The 27,842-nt window shown below is 40.5% G+C and overlaps 1 protein-coding gene across 1 annotated transcript in view; it reads left to right on the top strand.

Moving 5' to 3' along the window:
- ank1b (ankyrin 1, erythrocytic b) overlaps nt 1-27,700 on the top strand; it is an 82,540-nt gene extending 54,840 nt beyond the window's left edge. Inside the window, exons 25-42 of the mRNA XM_047161730.2 lie at nt 94-157; nt 920-1,032; nt 1,159-1,383; nt 1,518-1,672; nt 1,917-2,128; nt 3,462-3,666; nt 3,958-4,054; nt 4,644-4,872; nt 5,591-5,719; nt 6,367-6,486; nt 8,471-8,555; nt 10,484-10,558; nt 10,684-10,815; nt 11,108-11,269; nt 18,470-19,130; nt 19,761-19,968; nt 20,069-20,149; nt 21,889-27,700. Of these exons, the coding sequence (XP_047017686.1) occupies nt 94-157; nt 920-1,032; nt 1,159-1,383; nt 1,518-1,672; nt 1,917-2,128; nt 3,462-3,666; nt 3,958-4,054; nt 4,644-4,872; nt 5,591-5,719; nt 6,367-6,486; nt 8,471-8,555; nt 10,484-10,558; nt 10,684-10,815; nt 11,108-11,269; nt 18,470-19,130; nt 19,761-19,968; nt 20,069-20,149; nt 21,889-22,002 (3,067 nt within the window). The 3' untranslated portion in view covers nt 22,003-27,700. The remainder of the gene's footprint in view (nt 1-93; nt 158-919; nt 1,033-1,158; nt 1,384-1,517; nt 1,673-1,916; nt 2,129-3,461; nt 3,667-3,957; nt 4,055-4,643; nt 4,873-5,590; nt 5,720-6,366; nt 6,487-8,470; nt 8,556-10,483; nt 10,559-10,683; nt 10,816-11,107; nt 11,270-18,469; nt 19,131-19,760; nt 19,969-20,068; nt 20,150-21,888) is intronic.
- Nucleotides 27,701-27,842: the final 142 nt, after the last annotated feature.

The raw sequence follows: 27,842 nt of genomic DNA, 5'->3' as shown, positions 1-27,842 counted from the left end.
ATAACATTGTAATATTGGTTAATCAAATTACTATCTAAGATGATCCATATCGATACTAGAAATAACAAAAATAACATCTTTACTTCTCTGTAGACCCTACTCGCCAGCTATTCCCAGAATTCCATGTGTATCTCCAGAAACTGTCATGCTCGATCAGGTACTGGTTTGTAAATCTTTCTGGAATTTACCCTTAAAGTCAGCTCCAAAATTATGAGAACCTATTCATAAAACCTCAAATGTGAAGCTTTACCACCAATTTAAAAATTCAAAACAGGCAATGAAAACTTTTTGTTTCTAATCTGTATCTGCACTGTATTTGCATTCTTGCTTGTTCGGGTGGTGTGTAATGGCTCCCTTTCGTCTCCCGATGTAGTGTGTACATTGAATACACTACATCTATGTAGAATTTTCCATTGTAATTTTCCATTGAAATACACACTACGAAAAATATGGAATGAAGGCATTAAGGTTGACGCAAATTTGAAAATCACCCATATTTTACTATGGGCTAATATAACCTTGAGCACAATGTAGCTGAACTAGCTACTTATAATGATCGAACGGATCAATCATTATAATGTCTGCTCTATAAATAAAGGTTCCGGGTGCATTTAATAACTTTTAGGATGAGCTACTATTTGACTATAACTAACTGACTGACTTTCAGTTTTTGAAATATGCATTTGCAAGGATAAAAACAAAACAAAAACAAATGGTACTGTAGGAATGGCCACTTTGGAGAAAGTCCATGTCAGCATTACCAGTTGCTTGCGTTTTTTCACTCCTTCACAGAGTGGACACTGGCAGAAAATGTTCATGTACACACTGGATGGTCTGACTGATCCAGGTCTACTTGTACAATTGTACTTGGTTTCTTTATTGCTGTGTATGTGATGCATGTCGTTCGGTATTTCTGCAGCACACTCCTATCCCTTTGCCTAAGGAGTATGATGAGGACTCTCTTATCCCCAGCAGTCCTGCCACAGAAACCTCAGACAACGTTAGCCCAGTAGCCAGCCCCATCCACACTGGGTCAGTGGATACACGCTACCTTACTGGATCATACACTTAACAATGTCAATGGCTTTATGTTGTTCAGTAGTTTTAAAAGTAGACCGATTTGTTCATTGGCTAATTGATTGATTTGATGGTTGACAGGTTTCTGGTGAGTTTTATGGTGGACGCAAGAGGCGGGTCTATGCGTGGCAGCAGACACAATGGCCTCCGAGTGATCATACCCCCTCGCACCTGTGCTGCCCCGACACGCATCACCTGCCGTCTGGTCAAACCACAAAAACTCACGACCCCTCCTCCCCTGGTGGAGGGAGAAGGCCTTGCCTCCCGGATCATCTCCCTGGGGCCATCCAGCATGCAGTTCCTGGGGTGAGCCTTAATTTCATAATGAATAGAGCCATTTTTAAGCAAATATAAAAGGTGGAAGTAATAAAAATGAATACATATATGCAGATGTTTGTCACAATATGGACAGGTGCATTGCTTAGGATTCTGCATTTCAGGCCAGTAATCGTGGAGATCCCTCACTTTGCTTCACTGGGAAGGGGTGATCGAGAGCTGGTGGTGCTGCGCAGTGAGAATGGTTCAGTCTGGAAAGAGCACCGTACTCGCTACGGTGATGATGTCCTGGAGACTATACTGAATGGCATGGATGAAGGTAAGACTCGCGCATTATTTACAGTATAGATCTTCCCTGCAGCCTTGTTCATCTAACGCCCTAAGTAATATTTGAGTGAGTTTTGCCAGGATGATTCATGAAGGTTGTGTGGAGAACCCTGAATAACAATGGGCTTCTCTAAAAAAAAAAAAAAAAATCTAAGTAGAAAGATTGCCAGAGAAGCACTTAGTGTAATGCATCACTTGTATCAGTGCAGACCTTATCTCCGGGATTTCTCATTCAGATCTGGAGAGTCAGGAGGAGCTGGAGAAGAAAAGAATCCGCCGAATCATCTCCACCGACTTCCCCCTTTACTTTGCGGTGGTGTCCCGTGTCCAGCAAGAGAGTGATTTGATTGGTCCAGAGGGTGGTCAGCTGATCAGTAAGCTGGTGCCCCAGGTTCAGGCCATCTTCCCTGAGACGGCAGTCACCAAACGAGTGCGACTGGGCCTGCAGGTGAGATGAAAAGCTTTTTAGAATTGGTCACTGTTTAATCAAATCTTTCCTCAGTGTGAATCCCTTTATTTTCACTTTGCAAGTTCGTATTTTTAATTCAGCCTTGACGTCAGTGAAAGATTCCTCTTTGAATTCTTTATATGGTTTCTTCTTCATGCTGACTGATTGAATTATCCTTGGTCCATCAGACTCATTAGAGTCTTAAAGCTGCTTTATGTATGACCACTAATCCAGACACACAAGGGGTCGTGACCTTTGCCAACCTGCTGTACCGTGAGCTGACAGCCGTGCCGTACATGGCCAAGTTTGTGATGTTTGCTCAAATACAAGGTTTCTCAAGAGTTCTTATATTTAAGGGTTCATAATTTCCTAAAGGTTTTTTTTTTAAAGGAAGGAACCATTTAGGAGTCGAGATTTACCATTTTTGTTTAAGAGTATATAGGTGAACTACAGTCAGTCTAGCACCCTGAGAAGGTTCTAGAGTTCTTTGGTTTGTTCCTCTGGGCAAGCCCTTACAAATTCTATGTAGAAACCTAAAATGGTTTAACCTCAAATCTCAAGCGGAAGCTAAGAAACAATTAAAGAACCATTCAAGAAACCATCGAGGAACCCTCAAGACAATGCACTCGACTTGACAATGTGCAGCACTTACTTTTACTATGCTGGTCATTCTGGGTGGATTTTTCATTTAAGTGCGTTGACCTTTTAGTTTGTGGCCTTTCAGCGGGGGAGAGTTCTTAGCATCAATCACAATGTGTGTCTTTGTGTATTCATTCATCCCTGTTTTCTCCATTCTACATTCTGTGCTGAAAAGTTTAATAAGCCTAGGTGGTCTTTTAATTTGCTTTGTTCTGTTCCATTGATGTAATAATTGGTTTGCTTGCATAATCGTTTCCCCTTCGCTTCCCCAATTAAGCAGTTTGGCTGTTTGCTGTTGTCAAAACATGAGGCAAATAAATGACAGTGAGGAAGGAATACACCTCGAGTATTTACTATCTTTCATGGGGAACATTATACAGGAAGTCTTTCTGTCTTTCACTTATTATACATGGTGGAAAGTTTCTTGACGATCATGTTTAACACACTGAACACAGAAGGTTTGTTTTTATATATCCAGCAGAATCCAATATAAAAATAAATTCCTGAACCCAAATATATTGTACAATTAAACGTGCTATACTGAACTTGACATTTTATCTTGATTCTCATTTTACTCACAGGACACAAAATCCCATTCTCTCTGTTTTCCTTCGCACCAAGGTGCCTTTCATATGATTTGATATGCCGTTTCTCCTCTCATCTTCGAATTTCTCTTCTCCGTTCTCCTCTCCAGGCTCAGCCCATCCCAGACGAGATGCTGACTCGGCACTTAGGGAATCAGGCCACGTTCAGCCCCGTGGTGACGGTGGAGCCGCGCAGACGTAAGTTCCATCGGCCCATTGGCCTGCGCATCCCCCTGCCCCCCTCGTGGAGGGAGAGTCCACGCGATGCTGGTGAAGGGGACACCACCAGCCTGCGCCTCCTCTGCAGCGTCATTGGTACAGACTAGTTTTTGACATATGTTCCCATGTTATGCTCTCTGTCAAAAGGATTTGCGCATGTATGAAAGGAAGATTAGCTTGTATTCCAGTGTGTATCAGACGTAGCCAGCTTTGATATGCTCACCCTGCCAAGGCTTTGGATGAGGCTGAAACAGACTGCCATCCAGCCTGGAAAAGGGTGCAGGGATAAAGATAGCCTAAGCACGGTGATTCCAGATGGTACTGGTTGTGAAACGAAGGACACAAAATGCACAGACTTTCTGAAAAAGCTGTGAATCCCTCCTGCAGGTGGTACGGCCCCAGCTCAGTGGGAGGACATCACCGGCACCACCAAACTTATGTACTCCAACAACTGTGCCAACTTCACCACCAATGTGTCAGCAAGGTGAGATTTATTTAGAAACACTAGATCATCTATGCATTTTACAGCAAAAACAACCAGTCTATAGGTATAAATAATGGAGACCACAATAGCTGCCTGAAGGCATAGAACTAAAGCCAGACCTGCAAACCATGAAGAGGAATGATGTGTAGTCCTGCTGAGGGTGGATTAAAAACACTACATTTTTAAATATGTTTTGTTTATTTGTTTGTTTGTTTGTTTGTTTCTACAACTCGCGTGTCTAATGTGTCGAAACGTTCATGAATTCTCCATTTAACATGCCAGAGAGCAAGGGTGCCAATACTTTCAAGCAGAAAAATCGTGTGAAGGCAAGAGCCCCAGCTGAAAGATTACTAATGTGCGATGGGGGAATGGGGCAGGGCTTCCAGGGCGTCAGTTAAAAAGTTCAAAAAGACCTATGGAGCTGTCAATCATTCCAGATTCATATATCATTGAGCTCATCTGCTATTTTTATTTTAGAAGAAGAATCTTTTACTTTCAAAATTTTTTATTTGTATACAAATAGACAAACCGGAGCTGAGAGTTCTGGAAGCTCAGAGCTTCTTATGTTCTTGTCTCCGCTCTGCTGCAGGTTCTGGCTGGCCGACTGTCCTCGGACAGCAGAGGCCGTGACCTTTGCCAACCTGCTATACCGTGAGCTGACGGCCGTGCCCTACATGGCCAAGTTTGTGGTGTTTGCTAAAATGAACGAGGCGCGTGAGGGCCGCCTGCGCTGCTACTGTATGACCGATGACAAAATGGACAAAACCCTGGAGCTGCACGAGAACTTCACCGAGGTGGCACGTAGCCGAGACATAGAGGTTAGCTCAATGTGGGATTGGACAAGTGCTCGGGGCTTTTGTCATATTTATAATACACGTGGCCTATTTACTGACTAATACTTACCTTCTGCCATGTTTTTTATTCGCCATGTTAAAATACAGTCATTGTACTGTATAGAACAATGTTGCATGCAGTTTTCACTAATGACCTACATTACACACTATGTGAATATTGTTGATTATCTTTCTATAATAGCACACTTCTAACTGTTTAATTCCTTACATACAAAATAGAATAGTAAAACTATCAAATCATACTCCATACTCTTTAATAAAGTGCCCTAAGCATGTACAATGAAAATAAAAAGGAAAACGGTCATAGATCTGTGGTACACCATAATGAACACTGTGTTTTCATCGACTAACGGCACATTTTCTTCCTTTAAGGTATGTTCCAAGCCACTTTAGGAGAATGAATGTATTTTAATGTGGCACAGATATCACTTTGTATGTTGCTATATAAACAAATCTTTTTTTGTATAATGGGTGTCAAATGCTAATATATTAAATGCCTATGTAAATCAAGGATGAATTATATGAATCATATCTGTCTGTTGGCAGTGTTTGTGTGTGTTTATATATATATATATATATATATATATATATATATTATATGGGTGACTCACATTGAGTCTCTGACTCACACTGACTCACGGTACATTCTTGTCGCTTTTTTATTCTGTTTCTCTTCCCACAGGTAATGGAGGGGATGCCGTTGCACTTGGAATGCTCCGGAAACCTTGTGCCAGTGAGAAAGGCCACGCAGCAGCCTCGCACGTTCAGCTTTCAGGCCTTCAGAGACAACAGACTGCCCGTCTCGGTGAAGGTCAGTTTATCTGTTTATCTCTATGTCAGAAAGGTCTTTAATATATCCCAACGGTATAGCTTGTGTTCATTATAAACGAATTATTGTTTTCATTCATTTCGTGTGCACACTTTTATTTCTTATCTCTCGCAATCATCTATTATCGTGACCCTCTTTGTCCATCAGCTTTGTCCTTGTTTCCAGCTTCATTCTCTGTGACATTCCCTGTCTGTTATTGTGGCTTCTTGTGGTACTTTCAGTGTGTAGCTGTAAACGTTGTCTTGCCTTGCCTGCTTGCCTACCTTTCTGCCTGCTTGTCGGTATGTCTGTCTTACTGTCTCTCTCTTTCTCTCTCACGGTTACTTACTTACTGTCTGATCACACAGACGACAAGGTAAATGTGAAGGTAAATCTCTCTCTCTCGCCTGCCTACGGACTGCTTCCATCCCTTCCCCGTCCCCTGTCCCCCGTCTGCCTGTATGAGTCTTCCCTATGTGGCTGACCTGTCTAATGCCCTTCTCTCTCTCTCTCTCTCTCTCTCTCTCTCTCTCCTTTTCTGTCACATTCTTTTACTCTTTTGTCATCTCTGACATCTCTTCACTCCCTCTTTGGGTCTCTGGCTCTCTCTCCATCTGTTCCTCCCCTGTCCTACTGTCTTGGCTTCTCAGGTGAGAGACATCAACAAGGACTCCTCAGGGTTCCTGTCTTTTCTCCGCAAGTCCACCAAATATGAGGATGCACAGCATGTGCTGTGTAACCTCAACATCACCATGCCTCCTTGTGTTAAGGTACTGTTTCTTCAATTGTGGTTCTATGTTGCTTTGGTGCATATCTGAAAAAAAAAACAAAAAAACAAAAAACGCTATTGAGGAAATGTTACCTCTATATTCTATCCAAAATAACCAACCATCAGGACTTGCCCGATTTTGAGTTGCCAATGTAATAGTCGTATAGGGTTAGGGTTAGTGTTAGAGGGCGAGACAGATGCAAGTGCAGTATGGTGTTTATTAGAAGAGCTGGCATACAATTCCAACATCAGGGGGATCAGCAAACAGCAACATCAGGGAAATCCAATGCACAGAAGTAGATTAGGTACCGGAAAACAACAACAGCTTGGTAAAGACAGACGGGTAAACTCTAAACGAATAATACCACAGAACAAAGAAACACAAGGGTTTAAATGCACAAACTAATTAAAGAGCAGACTGAAATCTGGCAACGTAAACAAAGATATGACAACGCAGCGGAGCAGGCCGTGGTGTTTTGGGCCGCTATACATGCTGAGGATATCATGGCCAAAATCTGCTGTTGGTTAATCAGCAAGTCTAAGCTCTACCAAAAAAGATAGAACTATATGCAGAACGGTATCAACGTGCTTCATTTATAAAGAGCAAAAGTATTTTGCATTTCACTGTCGACAGACAAAAGTACAGGGTGGACAGTGTCACCATTTAATAACGTCCATTATCGTATACTTAATATATTTTATTTCATGTCCGTAATAAAACCGTTTTTTGGTTAAAGTCTGCATACTTATCCTGAACTGTACAAACAAATTAGTTGATCAGCAGTAAATATCACTCGTATCACGCACTCATATCGCGTAAGTAAGCTTATACACTCACCTTTGAACTAACTGAACACTCCAGCGATACCTAATATAAAATCTAATCTTCATTTAATTTAATTCAGCTGAGCGATTTAAAATATTAACCCAGGAGTCCTGGAATCCCTGTTGCTTTAAATCATTGCTGCATCTCAGTTCTTCAAGTGAGAAAGAGTAGATGTAGCTTATTCTTTGAGAAACTAAAATGATAGGGCTAACTCGAAAGCCCTATATATAAAATCGATTTCGTCTTGCTGTCTGATGTATCGCTTGCTGCATTGCAAGAGTGATCTTTAGGTCTTTTTTTTTTTTTTTTTTTTTTTAAATCTTTCGGCTTTGACTGGTCACATATTAGTGCAGTGGGTAGTGTTGTCTCCTCACAGCTCCAGGGACCTGATTCTGTCTGTGTGACCTTATGCATGTTTTCCCCGTGTTCATCTAAGTGTTTCCTGCGGGTTATCCGGTTTCCTCCCACCTCCCCAAAACATGTCAGTAAGTAGACTGGTTAAGATAAATGGCCCCTTGATGTGAATGAGTGGGTGAATGTGTCTGTGCATGGTGTTCAGTGATGGACTGACATCCCATTCACGCTGTATATTCCTGCATCACGCCCAGTTTTCCAGGGATTAGCTGTGAATCCACCGTGACCCTGACCGGCATAAAGAACCAACTGAAGATGAATGAATGAACTGGCATGTGTTTTTTGCTTCGACAAAGGTGTATTTCTTTGACTCTAGTTGTGGCGTCGCATTGAATCGATGTGTTCTGTGACTGACATGAGGAACTTATGTCTTTTCTTGTGTACTTTAGTGATGGTCTTAACACCGGTAAAATTTGCCAACTGGTATTTTCTAATGCTGTTTCTACCACAGTTGAGCAAAACTACTGAGTATATCCCCATATATTCCCTGTAGATTTTCCCTAAAATATTACTTTGCTGCAAAACAGCTGAGTAACACTTTCTGCTGAACAAAGGTGGGCAGACAAACAATTGAAAGACATTTTTTAAAAAACCCCCCAGTTGTCTTCTCATTATTTTTCTCCATGACACATCCTGGAGCTATTTCTAGCAAAAACAAGCTCAAAAGTGTCAGGCGAATAGGATTCATGTCTCACTAGGACACATAAAAGCACGTAACCTGTATTTTGTGCTCTGTATATTTCAGATGGCAGGTGGTGAAGAGCGCAGACGGACTCTGACGCCACTGGCCCTGAGGGAGAGGTACAGCGCCCTGAGCGAGTCAGGCCTGGGTAAGACACAGCGCCTCCATGCTGCGGGAGGACACAGGGGCGCTCTCTCTGAATGCCATATCCCCTGCTTTCTCTGGCTCCTACTGAACTCGTGCATGGCTCTGATTGAGCTCTGGATGCCAAGCCCTGTCCTCGACGCATCGCTCTGCCACGCAGGGCCAATCGTAATCAATCGCAGGCAGCTCCGTGGGGTCAGGGCTTCCCTGCGTCCCCCCAGAGAATGAGCAGTAATGTAGTGCATGCTGCTGAATCTGATATGGTCCGAGTGCAGAATTCCTAATTAGCATGGCAAGAGAATGAGCGAGGGGAGAGGGCTGCTACGATGCCCGCTGTAAAGAAGCTGAAGCTGTGTAACAGCTGTATGACAGACTTGAGGGGTGTAGATGGATGGATTGGGGTGGGGGTGAGGACCCTTTACAGGCCAGGCTATATAATAGCAGGTTAAAGCAGATGAAGACAATACAAGTCTTTACAAGTCATGTTTGGGTAAGTACAGATTATCTAGCACTCTCTGAACCATTGAAAAATATTTACCTTTGTTTACTGATAACTTATTGGAAGTTGATCCTCAGCGCTTTTACCTGAGGAAAGCCGGCTTTACGCTGTACAATTTTTGGGCCGATTTTGCTGTTGCCGACAAAAAAAATCACACATCGTAAAACAATCCTTTGATTCTGAGATGTTAGATTGTATAATGTGAAGCACCCACAGAGGATTTATTTATTTTTTTGGTTAAAATCTCAGAGTGTGAGCTTACCTAAATACAGGTAATAACAGGGACCGCTAAGCCGAAGAACATAAACAATGTATCAGCAATTTATTTCTAGTGAAGGTTTATCGAAAATTGTTTAGTCAATTGATCCCCCTCCCACACACTCCTCATTTGCATATTCATATGGTCTTCATAACACCCCAAAATTAAATGTTGTGAGCCATGCCTTTTACTTTCTTTACACTATGACGCATGTTAAATGTTCAGTGTTTCCTTTTAGTTCCAGTGAAGGGAAATCTTAATGCTACAGCATACAAATACATTGTAAACAATTGTGTGCTTCAATCTTTGCGGAAACATTCTGGAGAAGACCTACATATGGAATGTGATGGTCAGGTGTCCACGGTGTATAATCTGACATGACGAAACACAGTATCACACAGACTGTTATAGAATTCAGCCAAGAATTTATTAGGATCTCATCCATTGTGACAAGTAGTAATCTCAAAAGACAGCTACAATCACACAGTGTAAAACCGGCTTAACGAGTGTCTCATAGTCCCTTAGTTAGTAAGGGTGGAGCTTAAGTTGAATTTGATCAGCCAACCAACACCTCTCTCTACTTCAGCTCAGCATACTGGTTAGCATAGGTGTATTTACATAAGCCATCTCGCTAAACTGTTCTATAGTGTGGACAAATTTGCCAGCTGTCTCACATAAGGTAATCTACCAGGCTATGTTGTGTAAGTGAAGCGAATATTTTATGCTAAGCAACACATTTTGCTTAAAAATGAAGAAAAAAGAAAAAAAAAATTCTAGTGGTAACAGTATAAATTTAAATTAATGAATTCATTTAAGCTCCGCCCTTGTTACTCAGGAATGCCTGTTATCCGGGAAAACAGGAACATGCATTGTTTAACTCAAGCTCACAGCTTCTAGGCTAAAATTTTTTTTTTTTTTTTTTTTTTTTTTTTTTTTAATGAATGTGTACATTAAATTAACTTCATAAATGTGTATGCATTATATGTGATATATAATATGTATACCCAGGATAAAGCAGTTCATGAAGATGAATGAATGAATCAGCATTTTAATATATAAATAACAGTTGTATACGTGAATGATAATTATATTACTTTAATGATTGTATAGTATTATCATATGTATTTCTTTAAATAAATGTAATAAATTAACATTTGAATGTTTTTGTTCTCAGCTGCTGTGAATGCCTTTCAAAGGACAGAGCTGAAGATCACACTGATCGCTGAGCAGCTGGGTTTAAGCTGGACTGGTACGAGTGTTTGTGTGTGTGTGTGTGTGTGTGTGTGTGTGTCTCTCTCTCTCTCTCTCTCTCTCTCTCTCTCTTTCTCTATTACTGTTTTGCTTATCTCCTCTCTTTGTGTTGTGCCTCTGCAGAACTGGCCAGAGAGCTGCAGTTCAGTGTTGATGATATTAACAGGATACGAGTAGAAAATCCCAACTCTCTCCTGGACCAGAGTACAGCTCTGCTCAACTTGTGGGCCTGCCGAGAAGGCAAGAGAGCCCAGAGTAAGCGTCTCTCAAACTGCTAAACCACTAATCTCCCTGTATATTTACCCTGCAACCCCTGAGCCTCAGCCTAAAATTGGCCATATGGGATATATCTTTATATTTCCAACTGCAGGTTGGTGATATATGATGCTTTTATGAAGTGATGTATGCCAAATCTCAAAATTATTTACCATCCCAAATTTTTATCTTCAATCATTTGAGATAAAAACACTACTGAATGCTAACACCCTGAATGCTAACACATACTACAGGATTCTGTATGTGTAACCCGGTTGACTTGTGTTTCCAGCAGTTGAAAACCTGTATGGGGCGCTGAAGAACATCGACCGGTTGGACATTGTGAAGTCCCTGGAGGATCCAGTGCCACAGGCAATACCCGAGGCAGGAGAGGAGGCAGCCTGCAGGCTGGCTGAGCGCGACTCCACCCTGCTCTCTCCCAGTGTCATTAATGGTAAGAACATGCTGCGCAGTGAGCTGATTCCTCACCACAGTGCTTTATACTCAGTACAGTGGTTCATGGCTCTACTCCTTAACCAAAAGTGCATGTGTTGGGTCAGAATCTGCATGGGCACTCTGGTCCCCAAGCACTAGGGGGCACTCTCACACCTATTAGTCCGTTTGCAGAGTCTGAATCAGAAAAATCAATACATTTGGTTCGTCTGCAAATTGGGTTGGCTGGTTGCACACTCCATATAAGTAAAGAAACTAAAACTAAATAAACAAATAAATATGATTTGTATGTAGAACTGAAAACGTCCTCGAAGAACTGAAATATGGCAACGGAAAAAAGTTAAGCAAAAACCTTTGCTAAATGCGTGTAGAGATCCCAAAAATCACCCTAGCATTGAGGACACGGAAATGGAGCCAAATAAATGATTAGATAATTGTATAAATAACTCATTTAAAGCAGATTACGTATCACACCACGTGTTTATTTTCTCTTCTTCTTTGGCTCTGTCCTTTGTCACAGTTTGCGCCTCATGGATCACTTGAGTAGCTAAAAAAAGGCTGAAAATGCAAAAAACTCAAAGCGCACAGCATGTTTGGTTCAGTTCCTGCAGTGGGGTCAATTCACAATCGAATCGTTTTCTCACTGGAGTTCACTTACAAGTGACCCAGACCCCCTCAATCAGACGATCTTGGACCTGAGTGTGGCTGCTGTGTTCTCACCTAGCTAAAGACTCACAATGAGCGAGAGAACCCACCAGGGTTGGATTCAAATGGAATGAACACTGCACATGTGAAAGCATCCAGAGATGTTTTGTTGGCAGACCCCATCTCCTTCATATCACTAATATGAAGGAGATGGTGTCTGCCATGTACCTTCTTGCACAGACTTCAAGACTGACTGATTCTAGCAGGAGCACGTAGTGTTATAGGGGGTCGTTTACATTTGCAGCATTTGGCAGATACCTTTATCTAGAGCACTTACATTTATCTCATTTTATACAGCTGAGCAATTGAGGGTTAAGGGCTTTGCCCAAGGGCCCAGCAGTGGCAGCTTGGCAGTACTGGGATTTCAGCTCACGACCTTCTGATCAGTAGTCCAACATTTTGACCAGTGAGCTACCGTTGCCCAGTGGTTTACTGAAACTGAGTTACTGCTGCCTAGTGGTTTAACAAAAGGAGGTTGTCACTGGACTGAATATCTATACGGCACCCCATCTCTGACTCCAAAAGTAGTACCAAAAGTAATTTCCAGCTGCAGCCTCATGGGCTGAGCAGGAGAATCACAGGCTTGCTCTGGCTTACTCAGAATAAACTATGACTATAAATCATGTTATGTCAGCAAATTTCCTCCAAATGTTCTAAAACCTCAGCTAATATAATATACATATATAGTATAATAAAAGACAGGCTACAGTCTGTAACTGTACACCTACAAAGTGACCTATATGGTATCGGGACCTGATAAACGGGCACTTCGGGGTATATTATACCCACATAAAATCTACTTCAACTGCACATGTAATGATGAGGCAGGCCGCTCTCTTTCTCTCACTCTTTCTCGTTCTCTGTTTCTACTACTGACATGTCATCTGCAGCCCTGCCGCCCTACTTTTCCTCCTCACAGCTCTCCTCTACGACCTCTGACCTCATAACAACCTCATGCTGACCTCCTCTGGGCCTCCTCCTTCCTCTCATCTCAGTTTTGCTTTCCTCTCTTGGTCCTGTGTTGTGGAAGAGAGGGCATTTTTTCCTCCTCTGTGCGCATGTGCATGCTGCTTGAACCAACGTGTGTTATGTCTCAGGGAAACACCACTACAAATAAAAATGTTTTGTTCTTGTTGGTTTTTTATTTATTTATTTATTTATTTATATATTTATTTATTTATTTGTAACCAACCTGTGTAGGCTCTGCATGGCATGCTTTCTATGTACGGGGTTCTCTTCATGTATAGTGACTTTGTCAAATTGTCTAATTATGAACAGTTTTAACGATCACTGAACGTTCTGACGTGATTCATATGAGCGGTGCGCATAACACTCTCCAAAAAAAAAAAAAAAAAACCTCTCTGTGTGATCAGGTTATGCCGCAGAAGCGTTTTGAGAACGTTATGTGCAAGATGATGTGTTTTGACATTGTGTGTGGCCATTTTTTTTTTTTTTTTTTAGAAAGCAGGGTGTCAAAGCTGATATCGAAGGCTGTACTTACATGGTCACTGAATGGAAAAAAAAAACCCCACGTCAAACCTGTTTAGTAATAAATCTAGATTGCAAACTGAAGCTGCTATCACGAAGATGTTTTGGTGTCTGTTAGAAGATGTTATAATTTGTGTTGCTAGTTTTATTAAAATTGATTCATACTTTTTTAATGCTTTTTGAAAAATAACTTTTTTTCATTCTTTTTTTTTTGTATATATAAAGCAGCTAAAAAAATTCACTTACTGCAGTAATAAACCATAAACAAACAAAACTAAACAACAAAAATGATTAAAACCAACATGTAGGCCAGAACCCTCGTCCCAGACCGTTTTCTGTTGCCTAGTTACGACGTCGGTGAATCTTTGAAATGAACAATAAGTATGATTTTAACATACTACCAGGTTTGAGCCTCCTTTTCGCTGCTCCTGACAACTAATAGACCAGAAATCTAGCACACCTGAATCAATGCGTTTGGTTGTAGGAATCTAATCTAATCTTGCCTGATGTTAGATAGCTAACTAGTTACCAGCATACGTGATGTCAAACAAATTTATTTAAACAGTTATATGCACCAAAGGGCAACGTTTTTTAAAGTATATCCCTTTATGCAGCACCAGGATCCACTCTTTTCTGACCAGGGACAGCCAACAATATTGGATGTACCACTAGGGGGCAACCTCTGAGAGTCATATCCTGGGGTTGTAAGTGGTTAAAATGTGGTTCTTGGTCTGCGTTGTTCTTTATCGTGTAGTTTATATGAAAATAAATAGGAAAATTATTTAAAATATTGTATTCATTCAGATACCAAGATGTTTTTGTGAAAGCAGCCTGGTACAGATACAAATACAGTGACATGTTAATACAGCCCTGTTTGTGGGTGGGTGGGTGGTTGGGTGGGTGTCTTTTTAACCCCATAATGTTGTTGTGTTTGTGCCTATGTTTCTGTATTTAAAGACTAGTAATGTGACTGAGTGATTTCTGTAACGAGTCTCACAACTACACTAACGCTTTAAACCTCATACTGTGGTGTGCGATGGTATGTTTTAGTGTGTAATGGTGTGTGTGTTAGTGTGTGATGGTGTGTGTTAATGTGTAGTGGTGCAAGTTAGTGGAGTATTTGATGTAGGTTCTTGTGCCTCACACTTTGCAATGCTTCTTGCTCACCTGTGTGTTGTCATAACCAGAAGGACATTGGGGGTCCCTGTAAAGTATCTCACACTCTTCAATCTCATCCTCATACAGTTCATCCGTTTCTGTTTCTCCTCATTTATTTCTTTAGTACTAATATTCAGGGTTTGAATACAGAGAAGTATTCATTCCATTGACCATTTCCACATTTTGTAGTGTTACAACCGGTAACTAAAATGGACTCAACTGGGATTTTTGCCATTTGATTTACACAACATGTTCCATTCTTGGTTGCACCCCTACTGCCCCTGGGTCAAGACTTGATAGAACCAACATAAGGTGCAATTAGAGCACCACGCCTTCTGGGATAAGTCTTAAACAGCTTTGCACAGCTGAATCCTGCTGTTTTTACCGATCTTTCTTGAGCAAAATTTCTCAAGATACGTCATGTTGGATGGAGACTGTTGGTGAACAGTAATTTTCACGTCATGCCATGATTCTCAGTTGGATTGAGAATTGGGTTTTGACTGGGCCGAGCTAACACGTTCTTGGTTTTGAACAACTTATGTGTTGGGGTGTTGTCCTGTTTAAAAGTAAAGAGAATCCTTGCAGTCTCTTGCAGACTAGAACAAGTTTTCATCTATAATTGCCCTTCTATAATTTGGCTCCTTCCATTTTGTTCTCCACCCTAACCAGTTTCCCAGTTCCTGCTGATGAAATGCATCCCCACAACATGAAGCTCCCAACATCATGCTTCAGTGTGGATGGTATTCTCACAGTGATGAGCAGTTTTGGGTTTCCACCAAATGTAACGCATTGTGCCAGGGCCAAAGAATTAAATTTTGGACTCATGACATCAGTAAATGTTTTCCAGATGTTTGCTGGGTTTCTAAATGATTTCATTTGTTATTTTTTTTAATGTGGCGTTCTTCTTGGCACTCGTCTATAAAGCCCAGTTTTGTGGAATGTCTGGCCTATGGTTGTCCTATGAACAACTGCTCCCATCTGAGCTGCTTCAGACTGCTCAGAACAACTGCTCTCCATCTCCTTCAGAGGTACCTTTCACCTCTTAGTTGTAGGCAGCCCCCTCTAGATAGAGCCATAGATGTAATGGTTCAAAGTTTGGGATATTTTTTTTTTTACTTATTTATTTTTTTAGCAACCAAACCCTGATTTATACTTTTCCAGAATGTTAGAACTTGCTTTGATAGCTCCTTGGTCTTCATGATGCTGTTTGTATAGGTCAGTTCTCCAATAAATGTATACACCTTCTGTGTATAGGTGAATTTACTGCAATCACATGATACTTTAATTGCACATAGTTCACTTCAATCAACTAATCATAGAACTTCTGATGGCAGCAGATGGCACCAGAACTGAGTTAGGGGTTTCACCAGAACATAGGTGAAACTTATGCAATTACAGCTATGCTTTTTATTTGTAATTTTCACCAAAAAAAGAAAGAATGATGTATCCTGGAAAAATCAGGGACATGTAATTTCACATTAAATTAAGCAGGCTTTAAGCAGAACCCTAATTCTACTTAAAGACAGTCACAGTCACAGAGGAATGGGAAGGGATTTCATAAAATGTCAGAAGCTGTAGCTCTGCTGAGTCATAGTTAATTTGGTCAGCTAATATAATCTGCCAAGACCAAGTATGCTAAGACAAGGTGCAATGAACCTACTGACTCTGTACTTAAATAAACGTTTAACAAATAAATGGAAGGAGCTGGGCGGGCCAGTTCTGGCTGGGGATGGAGCAGATTTCCGGGCTAGAAAAATGTAAACCAAAGTCTAAAATAAAATAAACAAACAAACAAACAAACAAACAAACAAACAAACAAATAAATAAATAAACATAAAAAAAAGTGTGCATGATAATTTGCATGGTGATATTGTAAATGAGTTTTTCTAAAGGACCTGTGAGCTAAAGTCTCTTCGAAGGTATAATTGAAAGTTTTCAAAGTATTTTTGAAATATGTACAGTCATGTGAAAAATAAGTACACCCCATGGAGAGGTTTTTTTTTTTTTTTTTTTTTTTTTTTTTTTGGGCAAGCAAACCTCATTGGCAAACTGTAGTCTTTCACTCAGACATTGCCCTCTGTGGGACTCTTTAATTTAACACTGCTAATATCCTTATGTTACTTCCATTTCCCAAACCCTTTACTGGAATTAAACTAGTGGTATAAACAAGTGACTTTTTAAAAATGTTTTTGAACTTTATTTTGTATTGAATGGGTTTTAAACTAACATAATTATTCTTTATTTGTGGTGATATTTAATTATACAAACCCATCTGGGTTTCATTATCTCACCTTCACATTACTACTTTTGTTCATCATTGTATTATTACAGTGCTTTCACAACTATTATTATTATTATTATTATTATCATTATTATTATTATGATTATCATTATTATCATTATTGTTATGACTTATTCCTAATGATAATAGTGTCTGTTAGTGTCTTTTCTATTAGGAATTTTGTCAGGAGTCTCCAGTGATACTGCTTGTTAACGTACAGAGAGAAAGCTGTAACTTTAAGTCTTCTGAAATGGGAAAGTCTTCACGATAGAGGAGTTTATACTGTACTTTGTGATTATGCTTGTTTCTTAGAATGTTCCACAACATTAAACAGATAAAATGTACGATGTGGCATTCTTTAAAAAAAATACAGAACTGTAATAGAAAATTGCTGTGGTATAATAGGAATAAAACAGTCGGGCACGTGCGGTTACAGTAAAATAATCTAGGAGTCAATATAGTGTGGATAAAATAGGTAATATATTCCAAATTTCTGATTTTAGTTAGATTTCTGGCTGCTGCATTCTGGACTAACTGGTATGTTAATGATATAAGGTTGTGAGTTAGGCATGTCTGTATTGTGAGTTGGGTTGTATTCTTTTTTTGTGTTTAGGGTTAAAAACATTGACGTAAGCGGCAAATTCAGTTGAAACACTTTTAAAAGTCGATCAGCCAAGTCATGTCTGTTGGATGAAGTTTCCTTTCTTTTGTTTTGCCCTGTTGCTATGACTCAAATTTTGCCAACAACTGATTTTACTTTAAACGAATCTACCAGTTTAGCAGGTTTAAATCATCACACACGCAGCTCAAAAATCAGCTCAACTCGCTTACACCTTTTGTACATAAACAGATTCCTTAAATAAGAATACAGTCATATTGTAGAAATCAAATGAAAACAATATCATGGTCCGAAGCACACCTCCGTCTTCAAACTTTAGGCCACACCCCCTACCTGAGTTTGATACTGGAGTAGGCTTGTGCGAAAAAACAGTTTTATCATCCGTACAGGATTTTGCCACGATATAAAGTCACGTTTATGCTTATTATATTAGATTACCAGACATGCCAATCTTTTGCACATTTTGCAGAGGAGCACCTCAATTTGTCACTGAAGTAAGCTAGTATGATATATTATTACCCCACCCTTACGCTCCTTAAACCTACAATGCTAGGTTTCCTGTCTGTTTTAAGGCTGGTGGTTTGCGCTTCTGGTCGATTAGAAATGGAAAATTGCAAGCAAGAATGCACAAGCTTAGTGTGGAGTCATGCCAAACTATGTGCTAAGGAAGAAAGTGACTTGACATCAACATTTTATCCATGTTTATGTATACCAGTGTGTCAGAAGACCACACCAGGAAGTCCTCGAAATCTGTTTGAAACCACATGCATGTGTGATGAATTAGACACCGCTGATATTCTGAGTGTTTGTAGTTTATTTTCAAAGCATGTGCATATAATATAGTATATTAGCAGGCTGCAAGCACATCGATCACACCACTGAGAGGTCCAGATCACCTCCTTTTGTTTGTGTGGTGTTAGTGTTGCCTCTTTTGTGTGGCCGTTCCTCAGGTTATGGGCTGGCGCAGGAGGAGCTGCTGTCTCCGGCCTCAGCGCAGTACAGCCTGCCCTCTCCGCTCGGCCCCGAGCCCTACTGGCAGGAGGTGTCGAGTCTGGAGTGCGCGCCAATTGCCACCACCGAGGAGGACACCATGATGGAGATGTCAGACGTGCAGGTGTGGCCAGCAGGCATCAGCCCGTCCCTGGTGACGGTGGAAGACTCGTCTGTAGAGGGCAGCAGCCGAGCAGACGACTCAGAGCCTAACACTCTCAGCCTGCCCTGTAGCAGCAGCCTGGGGCGGCCCAGCAGTGGTGCTAGTGGGGCCAGTGGCTCCATCATGGAGCTAGAGGAAGAGGAGGAGGGGGAGGAGGTGGATGAAGAGGACATGCCACATGAACTGGACAAGGAGATTGTCCATGCCAGTGGTGCCATCCCTAAAGTCAACCACAATGGGCAAGTTGGAGGTCAGAGGTCGGAAAGCAAGAGAGCGGAGGTGGCGGCAGGCAGCAGCATGGCAGGAGGAGCTAGAGGAGGAGGAGGAATAGGAGGTGGAGGGATTGGATTAGGCGCAAGCTCAGGGGAAAAGTTTTCTGTTCTTACAGGGCAACAGATCTACGCCCAGCTGCGTGAGAAAACCGGCCTGACCCGAGCGCTCGAGCACAACGGAGACAGGTATCTGACAGACCACTTCACTGTTTCCCAAAACTTGACCATGTTGAATATAGTCTTAGAACTGATTTTTTTAAAAAACCATTCACTGTCATGAGATGTCTTTAATGTGCACCTCCTAGTCCAAGTAATAGTATTGTCGCTCTGCTTTTCCACTCACAAAATTACACAAAATTGCACAAAATTAAACAATATTGTTTACACTGATCATATTTTAACTGCAATTGAATATTTAACCTGAGCATTGTTGGATAGGAGCCACACTGAACAACACTGCCTCGCTATTGTCTTCTTGTTTCATGTTACTGCTTTAATTCCCATTCAAGCATTTAGCTTTTTCTTCAAGAAAATTTGATTTGCACTCAGTCTGACCACAGATTTAGTAGCTTGTATTTACAGCTAGCTATAATTAGCACTACCTAGCTCAGCAGGCTAAGTGCTGCAAAATACTACGCTTTTTTTCAGGCTTAATATAACTAGCTAGCTAATGTTAGAAGTGAAGATTATGAACATGTATACTGACTCTAGAGACTAAATCATACTTGTCTTACTGGTTATATTCCATGCATATTCAAAATCTCACCCATGTGTGAACGTGTGCGTGCGCGTGTGTATGGGTGTGTTGTGTTTCAGGTTAAGTAGCAGTGCATTTCAGCCCTTCCTCCAGGAGAAGGCCATGGAGTGTGTGATGGAACAGACCCAGGCCCGTGTGTCCCAAGAAGCCTTGCTCACTCCGGTCTGTGACACGGGCCAGTCAGAGCTCCTGCGTGGGATATTTATGGGCACTCAGCCCTTTGAGAAGGGTCTTGGCTTCTCCCATCAGGACGTACACAAGGCACAGGTACGTTCCATCGTGTCCTCTGGCCTGTCCATGTTTACATAAAACTTTATATTTCTGCTCACTGATGAGAAATGTGACACGTCATTGTTCTTCTTCGCAGAGAGACGAGCCAGTCGAATTCACCAGTGAGCGTCTGAGTGAGGAGCAGTTCACTGATGAACGCGGAAATGTGGTCACCAAGGTGGGCGCCTCGCTCGGTTACAGGTTCAGTGGACACGCTGGTGTTATGATTCCATTCATTTAGAGCACAGGTGTCAAACTCACGGTCCTGGCAACCTTGCAATATATAATGTTGAAACAGCTCATAGTACCCGCTAATAGAATTTACACCATAACTACAGCATACTAACCTCAATCATAATCTTTAAATATTTAGGTTTTGGAACACAGGTTTTAATTGTTTATTATATATATATATATATATATATATATATATATATATATATATATATATATATATATATATATATATATATATATATATATGTGTATATTTAAAACTTTAATTACTATAATACATGTAGTCACCTAGACCTACCAGTGCACACATTTGATATTAGATAGGATGTTTTCTTTCCTAGAAACATCCTATCTACTTTCAGACGCAGTTATTGGTTTTAATCGAGAATATATACAGTGTCTTGCAAAAGTATTCAACCCCCTTATAGGGGGTTGAATCCTTTAAAAAAAAATTAAATATATATATATATATAAAATGAATAGTCTTACATCATGGCCCTTCAAGGGCTGACAAAAATACTGATGTGGCCCGGGCAGAATATGAGTTTGACACCCCTGCTTTAGAGGGATTGAATCAGTGTTTCTGAGCTCTTCTTTCCTCTCCTCCTCCTCCTCCTCCTTCCCTCCTTCCCTGCTCTAGCTGGGTGTGGATGTGATAAGAGGAGTGCAGGCAGTGAAGCACGCCAGTCTGAGGAGTGTAAAGCACTGAAACTAACACACACTGTCCTAAAGGTATGGGATAGACAGAGCAGGACCTGAGTCTTAATCCTGAGTTTTGGCTTCATCAAAACTGCTTCTGACGAATGCCTGAAGTTATTTTTATACGTCCCGGTGCGTTTACTGTCTTTCTGAACAGTAGATTGGATTAGGCCGGAGTTTTACCTGCTTTTAATTGCTGCTCATTCACTCAGGGTGTCGATTGTAGTGAAGAGTCAAAATAACACGCAGCTTGTCAAGTCCTGAAGACTTTCCTGGATCAGACCACTTATATTTACAGCTTTATCTGACTGTTACAAAGCACTGACACCGGAGACTCATTTAATAAATGTTACCAGTCTCCTTAGTGAGAACTTCACCATGTCAACAATTATAGGTTTTTCCCTTGGTAACAGTATAAATCTGGGATTTGTAGCTGCACTGCTGTCATAAATACTAATAGATCATTTTTTAAAATAGCGCAAACAATGTACATAAACGTACAAATGAAGGACAATATAAAGGCACTATGTACAGAATAATTGAAAAGGAAAGTCTCTCTCTCACTGCAGTAATTGCATATCAGTGGCGCAAGCCTCGACAAAGATGTTTTGGAATTAGCAATGGAGGGATAGGATGTGTAATAAATTGAATTATTAGAAAAGTATTCACCCCCCCGAGGTGTAACTCGTATTAACACCTCGGGGTGTGCGTTATTGTTCTAATAATTCAACGGCCCCGTTGGCAATTATTCCTTCCCTAATCGACACCTTCTGACCAGAAGCATATTCCAGAATTCAACAGCACAGGATAAAAAAAATGCACATAATATATAAGTACAAAGGTGACAACATGTGAGAATTATTCACCTGTAACTTGGACATCAATCAGGGTTTGATTTTCAGGTCAGCATGATGACATGCTTCTTTTTATAATGTGTATTTATTTTGGATATTTTTTTTATTCTCTCCTGCTGTCCTCCAGGGCCGGACGTTCACTGCCAAACCATCCTTCACCCAAATACATTTGGGAGACAGAACGAGACGAGAGGGGCATGAGAGGAGAGATGATGGGAAGAAAATGGGAGGCGGCGAATGAAAATGAACCATGACACCACCAACACATGAAAAAACAAAAAACAAACAAAAAAAAACAACAACAAAACAACAACAACAGAAATGACCACTTGAGAAAATGGAGGAGAAAACCAAGGAGATCTACCTGTACTTTTGTAACATTTTTAACAACAGTGATTAAAACAGGACAACTAGCTTAGGGCATGATCTTTTTTTGTATAAAAGTTCATGGAAAAAAAAAAACTAAGAAAAAAAAAAAAACAACAAAAAGTGCTTCCTGTCAACTGTAAACGCATGATCCACTGCTGGTGCATGACCTATGACCTTTGAGCTGTCATTATCTATCAACTAAAAACTGGACGAGGAAAAGGGCCGTCGCAGGATCGGGGGAGAATCGAAGGATTTAGAACAACACAGCCAAATTTAAAAAAAAAAAAAAACAACAACAGTCTGACAACACAACACAGCACAAAGTTTACACTGAACCCATCAGTGCTTCATCTCCACAGGCCCTTTATCCTGTTCTTATATGTGATATATGCACTCTATGCTATGCGAACGTTGTCGTGTGTGTGTGTGTGTGTGTGTGTGTGTGTGTGTGTGTGTGTGAGTGTGTGTCCGTATATAATGCATGTGTACTTGCTTCCGGCTGCTGAATGTTGTTTTTTCTGCTGTGACACTTTTTTCTTGAGTGTGGTGTGTGAAGGAGATTGAGAACAAGCCTACTGTGTGTGCGTGCGTGCGCGTGTGTGTGTGTGTGTGTGATTATGGACTTTTGTTCTTCGTTGTGAAATGTGTTTGTGTTACCTTAAACAGTCCTCCACGATTCTGTCACTTCCAGGAGAAATCAGAGGATCCCCCCGTGTAGTGGGAATATTTCGAGAAATCGGGTTCTCCAGCTGGAGGTTGTGGGGTTTTTTGTTGTTGTTGTTGGTCTCTGTGTGCCAGCGCAACAGTGCCCAATGGTCGCTACTATTAGAGACATGCTGTATGTATGTGTGCTCAGTAATATGTAGAGGATAGGAGAAAAATTGCATATTCAGATAAAAACAGAACATTTTCAGCCAAAAATCCTTTATAATCTGTGTAAGCAAAGTGCTCCTAAAGCTGAGGTGAAAGTAATCGCTGCTCAAAATTAGGCAAAGTGAGAGGAGGTGTACTGTGTGTGTGTGTGTGTGTGTGTGTGTGTGTGTGTGTGTGTGTGTGTATTGACATAATTAATATTATATAGTCTTATACTGCAGTGCTGTTACATTCTCCATTCTGATTGGTCAGAAGGTGTTGATTAATTGTTTATAACAGCAGCTCTGACAATAGTGCAGCTGGTTTATATTAATGCGCTCGTTCTAATATGGTATTGTTTCCATGGTAACAGCTCATTCACAGCGATGTGCAGTTGGACACACCATATAAATCAGTTAAAAATCATAAGCGATACAGTGTTATTTTAGCGATAAACATGTAACTTTAAATTTTCCCCCACTCGAGGAAATCTTCATGGCAGAGGAGTTGTTTCTTTGCGGTTTGTCTGTAATATGGCAAGCTGTCTTTTTTTTTTCCGCCTTATTAACTTCAAAAAAGAGCAGAAATTGTGACTGGCGAGAGAACAACAGTTAGGTGCTATAACCTAAGCGAGAACAGGAACGTGAATGTTTCGTGGATGTTCCACAACATATAAAAAGAGTATGATGTGCCGTTCTGTAGTTTAAGACGTTTTAATTGTCAGCAAATGGTTGTCTTATGAGAGGAATAAAAGACGTCGGGGTGTGCTGTTATAGAAAAATGCATGACATCACCCGTTGCATGTCGGCCATCCCTATTAAAACCCCATGGAGTGAATGTTCTACATGTAGACATCTCAAATCAAACATCAACAGGTTTCACCTCTTATAGTTGCAGAAGCACTTTGATTGCAAACATAATGTAGGACCTTTGACTGAGAAATGTCTCTGAAAATTACTCTCTCTCTCTCTATCTCTCTCTCACCCTCTCTCACTCTCTCTCTCCCTCTCTCTCTCTCTCACCCTCTCTCTCTCTCTCTCTCGCTCTCTTTCTCTCTCTCACCCTCTCTCTTTTTGTCCCTCTCTCTGTCTTTCTCTCCCCTCTCTCTCTCTCTCTCTCTCTCTCTCTCTCTCTCTCTCTTGTGCTTCCCGTTTATTAAATTCTGTGCTTCCTCATTTCCTTTCCTTGCTTCCATTCCTAATGTTTTGACTTCTCCCTGTACGGACCCAAGGGAAGGCTGCACGAAAAGGAAACCCGGACAGGGGAATTGCTCATTGAAGCCTCAGTAACGTAATTATTTTGTCCCTTTGTCACATATTAGCCTATAGAAGTATACATATGATACTTTATAACTTCTTTTACTTCTTGTTTCTGTATCATTTATTGGACATAATTGTTTTTTATATACTTGATCTGGAAGCCTCTTTCCTTACCTGAGATGTTTAAACAATTGATACATCCTTAAGAAACTGACTAATCAAGGAGGCATCAGTTAGAGCACTGGGAAGCACCCACTCAATATCTCCTCTACCTTCTACTCTATGTGCATCTGTAGCTCCGCCTCTTTTAAAGCCCCGCCCACTATGGACTCCTGGTGAATGATGTAGCACATTATGATGCTTTCATCTTGCTGTCCTGTTCATGTGCATTCTACGTTTCCAGGGTGTTTGATCCGATTTGCACCCTTACTGATTACACTCTGAGTTACTGCTGGTGCGATGCATCTGACACAGGATGGCATTTAAATATATTTTTAAAGAAATTGAACACTTAAACTTATCCTTTTAGGTGTACAGTAAAGCACAGACAGATTCAAATCTATACAGACAGCACTGTGATCGTCCACCTTGATATTAATTGACCCCTGAACTGTGACAAACTGTCTGTCCTCTTTTGGTTTTATATATCACACACACACACACACACACACACACACATACACAAATACATTTTAATTTACAGTAAATAGCTAACACATCTGTGCGTATCCTTAATTGTCTTTATTTTTATGTTCATGCACAAATTCCCAATCAGACTGAAACTATTTATGCTTCGACTACCAAAGCAATAATATCAAATAATATTAATATCATGGTGGCAGTTTGGCATTTGTGTGTGTGTGTGTGTGTGTGTGTGTGTGTGTGTGTGTGTTTTCAGTGTTTACCCTAGTAGCATTTCTATGCGACTCAATTGATATAATATGAGTATATACATTACATATGAGTATAAATAGACATTATGAGTATTAAAGTTGCACCGTGTGCAAGAGTGTGACGTTTGTCGAAACTCCAGGGCCGCTGTCTGAAAGCTGCAAGCTTTGACGCTTGATTGACGTCTGACAGACTCACTTCAAATGTAGCACACATATCTTATATGTTATTTATGTTCTGAAAAGAAAAAAAAAGAGGTTTTAAAGTATATATTTATGACTCTTTGGCATGAATGACTACAAGAATGAATGAATGAATGAATGAATGACTGTATTGATGCAAAGTAAATAATCCGTGAATATGTCAGTAATGAAAAAGCAGTGATTGTATATTTATTGGTAAAGATTTTTTTCCTGTGGGCGAGTGAAACCCGTATTCTCTATACCCCATACCTCTGCTCACTCTAATCCTACTGACTCTTTAAAATTCACTCAGGTTTTATGTTTTAACCAATGATTTTTTTTTTCTTCCACTTTTTTCCACAGTCAGTTGTCTAAATACTCTCTAGAACTCATGTAACGTACATAACTGAATTATAACGTAGCGGTTCGTCGAGAAATCGACTTCACACAATTTCCCCCTCGCACCAAATGTAGTCAGGATATTTATAGTGTCCAACAAGCTTTGATGGTAATGATGCTCACAAGTAATGAACGTCTTTTTGTTTAAATATTTCCCACTTCCAGTTCTTCAGTGATGTCACTCAGGTGTGGTTTAGGACACAGTGGGGCTTCCTGTCATCCAGCTGAACATTGGGGACTTTATGCACTCTTAAGGGTTCTTCAATTTGTCCTTTTTCAGAAACCCTTAGAATACTTTCACATATGTAGCATTTAGTCGGTTTGAACACATATGAGAACACAGTGGTCACGTTCAGGTCTGAGAGCATCTGAGATAGATGGTCATGGTTATCTTCCAAATGGGCAGTGGTAGGTCAGTGGTTAAGGCATTGGGATGCTGGTCAGAAGGTCATGAGATCAAATCCCAGCAGCATCAGTATGCCAGTGTTGGATCTATAGCCTTCAACAGCTCTGTTGTAGTCTGTCTCAAGTACAACCTGCTTTAGATAAAACCATCAGCCAAATGAGGTCAATGTATGTGAACTATAGTAGGCTTGATTTCAGTGTGAAAGGGATGAAGTGACCCAGATATGCTGTATAAAACATTTTATACTAGATAGGTATGTAATTATCTCGTCATCGGGTGATTTTTCTGACCATGCGCACACGGTAAAGGCTTGTTTATATTTTTCCATCACAGTATTTTTGACCCGTTTTACGAGGACGTGTTCAGCCATTGGTTTTGATTATGTGCAGTGGGGAACTAAACCAAAATAGCAGAATGATCAAAGTATCAATTTCACTTTGAATGGGATTTGGAAAAGTAGACTAATAGCTGTGAACGTGTCCACGAAGGGTTTTTATGTAGGAATTGTTCCCTGTTGGAAAGGGGTGCAAAGTAGAACGTATTTAGGAGGTTATGCTGCATTCGACTTACCCCAGAAACAGTAAGTGGGAACTGAGTCTATGCTACAGAGTGGGAGAAAACCCACAGATATGTCCATGTTTATCTTTGGTTAGCAACATGCGAGCCAGCTAACTGTGATGAGCATGTGATGTATATTTACCTCTTCAACACAGTGAACTGTATAGTCAGTGTTATAGTTTTAAGAAGAGAATATGTTTGTCTGTTGATTTATCTACAGCAAAAACTTGTATAGACAGCGTAACTTGTTTAAAGGTAAGAAGTACTACTTTGTTTACTGTTGATGCTGTTGTGTGAACCCATGTTGTTCTGACATCACTGGCTGGTCTTGGGGTTGAGGAGACCATCCCAAGTATACAAATAGGAATACTTGTTGAATTGAAAGGGGCATTTTCTTTGTTTTTTTTTCCTAGTCAAGAGATCTTGGACAACTAGAATAACTTTTTCCTTAGCCCACTTTATCTTTGTGCCTTCAAGACCTTGCCAAATTAGCAAAATTGTAATGATTGAGTTGAAATAACATTCCCGTTTAAATGTGTTATTGAAGACTTACTTTCCCTGCTGTTTTTGCAAAATCAATTTAGTATATTTAGACGATAAATCTTAAAAATCTGTTTGAAGCAATTATATAAAGATTAAGGTGAACATTTACGACAACGAACAAACGATTTTGGGTTGTAATAGACTTCCATTACTTGTTAGCTACATTAGACATGAACATGTTGGACACCGAACATGTCTTATCTGATAGACTGCGTTTGGATCAAAGGGGAAACAATGTGTAAATTTGCTGTTTTGTCAAACTGTTCCAGTGAGTAAATATTTACGTTGTTTATTTTCAGGGAATTAAAATTGTACCTGAGCATCAGTTACTGACGGGGTTCAGTGGTGATCATTCTGATAGTACGACTGTCTACAGATGTTTGGGGACGTTGGGGTGTGAGGTGATGTGCAGCAATTATGTTATGATAAAATGAGATCCATAACATCCAGATTTGTTATTAGCGGACAGGCCACTGAAGTGTGAAGAATGTGGGGGGGGGGGGGGGATGGGGGGATGGGGCGGTGTCACTGAGGACATTGTGTCCTTTTTAAAAAAGGGCACCCACTAAATAAATACGCAAGGACGTTACCATTACAGTGTATTATGACCAGTTTATGTAAA

This window comes from Ictalurus punctatus, chromosome 18 (genome assembly GCF_001660625.3).
Source record: "Ictalurus punctatus breed USDA103 chromosome 18, Coco_2.0, whole genome shotgun sequence".
Taxonomy (NCBI): Eukaryota; Metazoa; Chordata; class Actinopteri; order Siluriformes; family Ictaluridae; genus Ictalurus; species Ictalurus punctatus.
The sequence above is the reverse complement of the archived record's forward strand: the minus strand, read 5'-3'. Positions and strand labels throughout refer to the sequence as shown.